General features: G+C 34.6%; 1 protein-coding gene across 5 annotated transcripts in view; it reads left to right on the forward strand.

The window, feature by feature from the left end:
- LOC106868605 (uncharacterized) overlaps nt 1–4,043 on the forward strand; it is a 160,249-nt gene extending 156,206 nt beyond the window's left edge. For all 5 annotated transcript variants that reach the window (XM_014913947.2, XM_014913946.2, XM_014913948.2 and 2 more), the window contains 3 exons: nt 327–513; nt 1,282–1,348; nt 2,689–4,043. In XM_014913947.2, coding sequence (XP_014769433.1) covers nt 327–513; nt 1,282–1,348; nt 2,689–2,787 — 353 coding nt within the window. In that variant the 3' untranslated portion in view covers nt 2,788–4,043. The remainder of the gene's footprint in view (nt 1–326; nt 514–1,281; nt 1,349–2,688) is intronic.
- Nucleotides 4,044–10,424: the final 6,381 nt, after the last annotated feature.

Raw genomic sequence — 10,424 nt, forward strand, 5'->3', positions numbered from 1 at the left:
TATATATATATATATATGCAGTTTCCATCTACCAAATCCACTCAAGGTTTTGGTCGGCCTGAGGCTATAGTAGAAGACACTTGCCCAACGTGTCACACCTATATTAATAAAATTTTTTGAAAATATATAAAAACTAAATAAATTATTAGTCTGGTCTTTTCTGTCTTCCCACGTGGCTGACCAACTTACCATTGTGTGGAACCAATGAAGAATTTATGACAAAAGACCACTAAAGTGTCTTTTATGAACTGCAGACTTTTGCAAGAAACAAACATCCCCATTTTCTTTAATCTATGTATTAAAGTTATTCTCTCTTTATTCTTCAGTTGATGGTGCTGAGGACCAAACTAACAAAGCCGGAACTTCAACAGAGAATTCAGGAAACGAACAGCAATCACCTTCTAAGAAAATCTCCATCGATCATCTTGTCAATGACATTGGTGCTTTGTCTCCAATAGTGGAAATGACAAATGACGAAATTGCATCTTGGCTTCATTATCACAAATTGGCTGAGTAGTGATGTTTTTACAGTTTTGTTAATGTTATCCTTTTGTAGAATCGCTTTCTTAACTGGCGCTCCATCAGTTATCATGATGGAAGTTTCACTTGATCCAATTAATGGAACAATCTACTCATGAGACACTCCACAGACACACGTACTTTTAACATAGTTCTCAGGGAGATTTAGCGTAACACAGAATGTGACAAGGTGGGCCCTTTGAATTATAGAGACAACTCATTTTTGCCAGCTGAATGAACTGGAGCAATGTGAAATTAAATGTCATGCTCAAAGACCCAATATGCCACCAAGAATCGAACTCACAAGCTTATGAGTGAGAGCCAAACAACCTTACCACTAAGCCATGTGACTTCAAAATATCTTAACAAAAACACTGATACAAGCAGTGCGGGGGGGGCAGAGGTTTTAGCAATGAGAAATGATAGGTTAATGGTGATCTGCCTTATTATAGGTTCCATTATTTTGTGACCTTTGTGACAAATCATTATCTTTTCTCTTTGATTGTTCTCTTCCAAAACCTTTCATAAATTATTCAGTTTTGTGCAAGATTGTCCAACATACACCTTTCCCTATATACTTTGTGTATTTTAGGAGCATAACCGAATTATTGCAGATAAATTTTAGCACCAAAATCTTATATGGACTCCTAAGGGTCGTGTGGACCCTGATTGAAAACCACTGCTCTAGTTTCTATCCATTGTCAGATACAGTCAAAGAGTTTGCTAGGTTTCTTACCATTATTCTAATTTTGTTAATTGCAGATACAGTGAGGCTTTTTCTCAGTTTGATGGCAAAATGTTATTTCAGCTGAGTGAGATGAAAAAAGAGGTAATTCTTTATATCATATACATACATATATATATAACCCAATACAAGGAAACAGGCTCCTCTTGGAGGGATGGAAACATTCAAGTTTAACTGGTTCGTTATCCAATATTCTTTTATTTGTTTCAGTCATTTGACTGTGGTCACGCTGGAGCACCGCCTTTTAGTCAAAGAAATCGATCCCAGGACGTATATATATACATCCTGGGGTCGTATATGTAAATATATATATATATATATATATATATATATATATATATATATATATATATGTATATATACGATGGGCTTCTTTCAGTTTCCATCTACCAAATCCACTCACAAAGCTTTGGTCGGCCCGAGGCTATAGTAGAAGACACTTGCCCAAGGTGCCACGCAGTGGGACTGAACCTGGAACCATGTGGTCAGTAAGAAAGCTACTTACCACACAGCCACTCGGATTTCTTTCAGATCCACTCACAAGGCTCCAGAACTATAGTAGAAAATACTTGCTTAAGGTCCTTCACCACAAAATCATGTGGTTAGCAAATGAACATCTTTAACCATACAACAATGCCTGCACTTCATGACTTATTAAGATAAAAAAAACTTTGGAATCCATAAATGGATTACTTATTGGGACAAAACTAGTTGACAAATTAATATGATATAATCATTTACTCGCTTGAATTCAGTCAGAAGTGAAAAATCAATGATAGAGCTGTGTTTTGCTTATGAAATTTTATTAATCCACTAGCAGCTAAGCCCAGTTTCACCCAGTCAGTTTGGAAGATGTGGCTATAAAACCTGCTCTGTGTATCAGCATTTGATTTGTTCGGGCATGCTTACGTTGCCCAACCAAAATTCAACCAAATCAAAAAATAAACCCAAATATTAAGCAAGCAAAGATGAACCATCCCACTTCCATTGCGCGCACACATGCACACACGCACAAACATACACACACATATACATTCACATACCGCCCTTTTACATACACACACATATATTCACACAGAGTTGAAACGCTGTTTGATTTATTTTTTCAGCATGCAATTTTCATCATCCCACTACCAAATATGACATCACCTCTTCCTTCTTTATTCATCTATCACCCCTTCCTTTCTCATTCATAAACACTAGAGTATTATTACAGTAGATTATCTCGGTAACCATGGGAGCTATGAAAAAATACACAGCCCAGCAACACCACCGGATCATTCTACATATCTGTGTAATTTCTCGCGCAATTCCACCCAGCCGTTTGACCGTGAATCCCAAGATAAGAAAGAAACACCCATGTCAAATTTATATGTATAAATTTTATTAACAATCTTTTGTAAATTCATTTTTGTATTTTGCAGGCTCCTGAATATTTTTATCAATGCATGGAGAAGAAAATGAACATGTCTTTGGTGGATACTCTTCGATTTACGGCAGCTTTGGCATCAATAAAGAAATAGAAATATCCACAAAAGTTCTTACCATTTTCATCGTTTCCACACAGTCATTGAAGAGACAAGCAGTGCTGTGACCAAACAGCTCGCCTCAACTAACTGCCTCGAGGAAGTGACTTCACAGCATTGGAGAAAATAACGAACCATGACCTCAAAAGGTGTCCAGAAAAATAAAATTTGTTAAAAGATATATTTATTTTCAGTGAAACAGAGTTTACTAAGAGAAGTGGTCTGTATTTATTTGGTCAAACGGAAGAGTTTAAAGTGACAAAATTTACATGCGTTATTAATTATCGGTTTGTATAATTCATTGGTATTATTGAAGACTTAAGATTGAAGACTAAGTGCTGTTTGTATACATATCAATGAATATACATTCACGTGTATTTGCAGAGATGTGTTCAAATATATACTAATAATTCATATATGTAACACACAAAATATATATTTATTTACGTAAATGCATGGAAAATTTGGGGAAAACTATGTTGAAAAAAATAACAATATGCAAAAAGAAAATAACAACATATATTTATTTCTATTTATTTCAGTTTAATTACGGCTAAATTTTAAAATTTACATTTAAATTTTAGTCTGGAAAACTCAATGATCAGTTTAAAAATTCTAAAAAAAAATTAATTAAATAAAAATAAAATCACAAAACATTGATCTGATTGGAAGTATCTTTGGTTACTTGTTCAATGGACAAATAATTTTATTAGAAAAACTTTAAAGACTGAATTTTTGCAAATTTTTCTAAGGAAAAAGTAAGAAACAATTTCATTATTGTTTAAGTATTCATGAAAATGGATGGCATTTCTGGAGTTATTTGTTAATTATTTTTTTACCATTCAACTGTTAATTTGTAAATTGAAACTGTAAGTTTAATTTCACTGAAAAGTCTCAGAGTATTATCTAAACGGTCAGGTTTTGATTAACCTAAACAGAATAATTATAGGAAATATTAAAAAATATTTAAATTTAATGAAGGATGATGGGTATTTACTACAAAGATAGATAAACAAATAAATAAAACCTCTAAATTATGTAGTCATCTTCATCAAAAGTGTAATTTGGGTTTTTCCTTTGAGAAGATGTGTTGGCCATATTTTACTATAAACGTTGATTGGTCCAAAGATTTTCCTGTTTGTGTTACATAAAGAATATATTGTTGGATAATTGAATGGTGAATTGTTCTGTTTTTATAACCTATTAAAATAATAAACTTTGGAATCCATTAATGGATTATTTATAGAAACAAATCTAGTCAAAGAGTTGTTTATTGATGTAACTATGTTTGTTGTTTACCTCCTTTAGAAATGAACAAGAAAGAGAAAGATATAGCTCTGGTTTGATTTTGTCGGGATTTTTTCACGTGAAGTTTTAAAAAGTATTTGATATTTCCCTCCCACCAATTTGCATATTACAAAGAATTCAGATGAACACAAAACCTGTTTGTCTAGTTTATTTTACATCCACAAAATTCTTAATCAAGTACTGAACAAGGAGGATTGAAAATGTGGTTGCTCTCTCAATGTTGTCTCGTCCTATTACAAATTAATGTTTACAGAAACAGATATTACCATCTCTCTGTTACACACCAGAGTTATTGCCCTTTGTGTATTGTCAGACCATCATCATCACCATTGCTATCACCATCTTCATCGTTATTATTCAACATCTGTTTTCCATTTCCATGCTGGCATGGGTTGGATGGTTCGACTGGGGTCTGGGAAGCCAGGAGGCTGCACCAGGCTCCAGACTGATCTGGCAGAGTTTCTACAGCTGGATGCCCTTCCTAACACCAACCACGCTGAGAGTGTACTGGGTGCTTTTTACGTGCCACCGGCACAGTGCCAGAGGAGGCTGGCAACAACCACGATCGGTTGGTGCTTTTTACATGCCACTGGCATAGGAACCAGTCGAGGTGGTGCTGATATCGGCCACATTCGGATGGTGCTTTTTATATGCTACTGGCATGGGGATGACAACTACAATTTCCATTTGATTTTGATTTCAATGGTATTGTTATAACAATATAATACAGAGTCAAACAAACATGACTCCAGCCATGACGAGACATCTGAAAGAGTTGATATCAAGATTATTTATTCACAAGGGATGCATATCCAACACACATGGTCTTCGTAATTCGTACGTCTTGCCTGTCCCTCTTCTTTATGATAACGTAGTCGATGAGGTGCCAGTGCTTTGAGCAGAGATGCACCCATGACGTTCTGTTGCGGATGGGGAGGTTAAAGATGGTGTTGGTGATCATGAGGCCATGCTCTGCACAGGTCTGGAGGAGTAGCAGACCGTTGCTGTTGCAGTTGTCAACCCCATGTTTCCCAATCACTCCTTCCCAGGAGACACTATCACGACCAACTCTCGCATTGAAGTCACCGAGAAGGATGAGTTTGTCTGTGCGGGGAGCCACGGTGATGACAGAGCTCAAGTCTTCATAGAACTTGTCCTTGGTGTCATTTGGATTCATCATAGTGGGGTCATGGGCGCTGACAATGGTGGTGTACTGCTGTCCACAACAAAGAGGGAGTCTCATCGTCATTAGGCGATCCTTCATACCTTTTTGAAGACCAACCAACTTGCCAGCCAATGTCGACTTAACTGCAAAGCCAACTCCAGCCTCTCTTCTCTCTTCAGGTCCACATCCACTCCAAAAGAAAGTGTACCCTGCACCTTTTTCTTGTAGTTCGCCTTCGCAGAATGCTGGACAGATCACCGCCTTGTTGTATCCAAACTCAGCCCAAGAGATGACCACAAAATAGCAAAGCACCAAAACGCTTGAACATTGGCAAGCAGGATAGCAACATCAAGCAAGCTATTTACCAATTCATTGGAGCAACGCTTGGACCCCATTGTGCTACACGGCAAGGATATTGAGGAAGCCTGGGCTGCACTCCGGCACCGGCAACAACCAAGCTTGAATGGTGCTTTTTACGTGCCACTGGCACAGGAGCCAGTCAGATGGCACATACGAATATAAAATAGAACTTGTAGCCATATAAAACTTCTTTTTCCTGAATAGCTTCTGACAAGTTTCAAAAGCTAAAACATTGATATTTATAATTTCAATAAGAGTAAAATAAGTACAATAAAAAAGCTATAATAGTAACAATCATCTTTATTAACAAGTTCTCAATTCTGGGTCAAGTGTTTGTCCAAGTTGCATATCAACTTCCACTTGTAGAGCACTTTTTGAATTTTGTTTTTATACTTGTCAAACCAGACAAGCTATTTTCACATAAATTTGTTGACTGAAATGGAAGCAGGATTTGTATAACCTTCGTGAAATAAGAAATGAAAAGGCCTAAAACGTTTTCAAAGTGATTACCAGATTGTCAAAAGTTGTTTGGTGCTTCCATCACAATTAACAGATTTGCCTTCTGTAGTAACATTGAAGCCATGACTGAAAAGGATCTCAGTTTAGCACATGCGAAATTATTATCCAAATCCCAAACAATTTTGCAGAATCCACACAAGAGAAAACAAGGCACTTTAAGACATGCATTAAACTCTGGTGACAATATGGGACCACATCCAACATTTAAATATAAATCTGCAGATTAAATGATATTTTACCAAATGTATGTCCTGCTCTGAGAGATCTGTCAGCAAACTAAAACTCATCAAGAACTTCTTGAGAAGCACAATGACACAGGAAAGTATAACAGATCTAAAAGCATGTTATCTAATATAACAACCCCCACTTTTTTTTTTTAAGATGGAAGGGTGTGATTTAAGGGTGATTTGACTGTTACTTACAACAGGGTGAGTCACCACACACAACAGTGGTTTCCGACCTTTTCACAACTAAGAGGCCTTTTTACTTCATTAAATTTGCCAATAGACCCCCAAGCTTTTGAATGGGTTGTCTGCTAAAGAGACATCAGCTTATGCAGCCCTTAATACCTTCTCTGTGAATCCTCAGGGGTTCATAGAGTGCAAGTCGGGAGCTGCTGGCATAGAGGCTTCCTTGGTTTATATGCAAAGTGTCAAGAAAGCAGCTGAAGAACAAGAACATGATGTGTAGTGTTTAGCTGAGGCAAAGACAGCACAAATCATGGCCTGACATCTTGGGGAAGGAAAAACTACATCAGTTAATTTGGAGCATGGCAACATGATAAAGAAATTCACTTTGCAATTATGAGACTCTCAATCAATCCCAGTTGGCATCTTTTTTTTTACCATAATCCCAGGTCAGTCCAAAGCTTGAGGTTGAAATTGGATGAACAGAAACTGTACAGAATCCCACATAATAAACCGTGGTTGTAACTTAACCCGTTACCATTCAGATTACTCTGTTGAATGTAATTAATCATGAATTATTTATCACAGGCAATAAAACTGAATAAAATTAGAAGGACATTGTCAAGTAGGTGTGAGAGGCCATATCTGGCCAGTTTAAACAGAAAACAAGTATAATATTTTGGGTGGAAATGGCTGGTTTAAATGCCAATCCAATAGGCATGGGAGGCCAACTGAGCAAACATCTGAATACAACCCGAAACACCAAAGGAGACCCATTTTTAATGTCTGCCTGAAAAGAGATTGGTGGAATGGAATGTCTTTGACTAAGTAGACTTATCTGACACAGGAACACTGATTCTACTGGCCTTCATTTCTTGGTACAACTTTCCACAATCATCCTTTAATGTCCATTTAACCACACAACCATTAATAAATAAATTATAGAACAAGCAATTATTTTGAAATTTTTTTTTTTTATTTTGAATAAAAAAATATTTGGGGGAAAAAAATTATATTAGTCATACCAAAGTCTCGTTATTGTTTAAAATAAAAATATTAAAAGAACAGTTTCCAGCAGCAAGTGAAATTCTGATAATTTCAAGACTCAGGAAATATTTAAAAACCATAAATTCAGGATAAGACATAATGGTCTTGGAACAGACTCGCTTCGTATAAAAACGTCTTTAAAAAAATCTAAGAAAACATGAACTGCTAACAAAGAATAGAATTCTTTGTTCAATCAATTTTATTAATTTTAGATTCCAAATTCATAAAATTGGCATGTTTTTTTTTTAAATTTAAGCCACTACCAAGTATAAAACAAATAAAAAATAAATCAACTGTGGTGCCCCAGCATGACCACAGCTTTGAAGCTGAAACAATTTAAAGATCTAAACTGAAATTCAAATTCAAACAAAAGATAATCAAAAATATAAAAAGGTATATATTTTTATCAATTAAAATTTTAATTTCAAAATTTTCATAAAATTTTAATTCAGATTTAAAAAATTTAAATTTTAGAATTTAATTCTTTTCTTTATTTTTTAAATCCAGTTTCACCTCAACCAGTGTAAACCCTGGATTTTCTGTTTATATAAACATCAATTTTACAATTCTAAAATTTAATACTACAAAAAAAAAAAAAAAAAAAAAAAAAAAAAGTTATAAAAGTTAATCTGAATCCCCATATTTGAAGTTTGACCCCAAAAATTACAAAATGAAGAATAAGTTCTGTTTCCATGCAGCACTTTTATTTTCGGATGGAAACATAATTGCATGTTCAATAAAATGTTCAATGCTGATGATCTGTTTCATTAGAAGGAATTTTACATTATAAATTATAAATCTTACATCACAGAAAACTCACTTTAACCCTTTCAGAACAGACAAACACTTATGCTTACTTTAGTTTATTTCTCATAAGTATTGCCAACAATGAATTCTTAAAAAAATTTCAGCATACTTCTGCAACCTGTTCACTGATAAAATTTCACAGGAAAATTCTTAAATTAAATCACAGCAAAGATTTGTAAAGAGTAACAAGATCTTGAAAGAGCATCTTGAATTTAAGATGTCTATTCACTAACATGTATATTATCAATATGTGGAAGAAGAGAAATATTTCTTGGTCTTTTGCAGCTTATTCAACCTTTTAGCTTTGAGATTACTCTGCTAAATATTATGCTTACTTTTTCACAACTTTTGAATTAATCACGCGTTATCTCATAGCTTCGAGATTTTGATGAGGTGATTGCTTGTTTTTAAAATGACATTGTAGCATAGGGTGTGAGAGGCCAAATCTCGCCAGTTTGAACATAAAACAGGTACAATATTTGGGCCAGATATGGCTGGTTTAAATGCTAAAGGATTAAAGTAAAGGAGTATGTATGTTATTTAAATGTCAATAATTCTAAACAGTCATAATCAAATATTTCAAATGTTTACATGCAATCGTACGGCTCAAATATAAAGAACACAGACTTTACCATTTTCTTCACATACAAAACAAATAGTATTTGAAGCCTCAGCCTCAAGAATTATTAGTAATAGGCAGTGTAAGTATTAACAATAGGTATCATATGGCTAAATAGGTATCACACAGCTAAAAAGACAAAATTTTAGAAACCTATATATATATCTATATATATATGTGTGTGTGTGTGTGTGTGTGTGTGTAGGTATAAAAGATCTAGCTGTACTTGTAATATTTTCTGAAATTAAAGTTAGTTGCCAGGAATTCAAGTATACATTAGGCACTCAGTTGCCTGTAATGCATCCCTTAAATGACAAGGGTACTTGCCAGTAATATATTGCTTTTATCAGAGTGAGTTGCCTGTGATATATTGCTTAAATTAGAGTCAGTTGCTTTCAGTATATTGCTTTCATCGATGTAAGTTGCTTGTAATATATTGCCTATACCTGTAATATATAGCTTCCATCAGAGCTTGTTGCTTGTAATATTTTGCTTTCATCAGTTAGTTGCCTGTAATATGCTGCTTCCATCAGAATTAGTTGCCTGTGATATGTTGCTTCCATCAGATTTAGTTGCCTGTGATATGTTGCTTACATCAGTTAGATGCCTGTGGAATATTGCTTAAATTAGAGTGTGCAGATAAATTATTTACATTGGTAAAAATTAATTGGAAAAAAAAAAATTATCTGATATTCAGATTTGTATTGACTTTTTCTTTTCTCATTCAGAAGAAAAATCTTTCAGAATGTTGAACAAAACACAAGCTATCTATTACAAAGAACTTTATGACAGAAACAAAATAACTTCCAGGGCTCTGTAAATATTTACAATGAAACTTATTTATAATCATATATATAACATACACACACAGACAGGTGTCCAAACAAAAGGAAAATGTGTTCCACATATATTATGGAAGTTAAATGTATTTTCCTAGAAGTTGACTCAGCTGTGCATTACTTAGAGTTTCATAGATGCAAAGGCACATCTAACATCTCTGATGTTCAGAGTGAGAGAGGAAATTAACAAATATACTGTCAAAATGAGAACCATTGGAGACCTAAAATGACCACTGGAACTCCAGCCCTAAATTTTCAACGGCCCAATGTCCTTTCTTTCTGCCACTAATCCTCACCTGTTTCCAAGCAAGGTAACATTTTCCACACCCAGACAGGAAAGACCTAAAACAAATAACACTGTTTGTGTGATAATGATGCTCATTCACAACCATCATGTGACAAAAGTACACACACACACATATATATATATATATATATATATATATATATATATATATATATACAACAAGCTTCATTTAGTTTTCACTAATCAAGTCCCCTCACAGATTTGGTAGATGAAAACTGAAAGACATAGGTGCAGCTGTATAGAGCTACGTCTGCGC

This window comes from Octopus bimaculoides, chromosome 14 (assembly GCF_001194135.2).
Source record: "Octopus bimaculoides isolate UCB-OBI-ISO-001 chromosome 14, ASM119413v2, whole genome shotgun sequence".
NCBI lineage: Eukaryota > Metazoa > Mollusca > Cephalopoda > Octopoda > Octopodidae > Octopus > Octopus bimaculoides.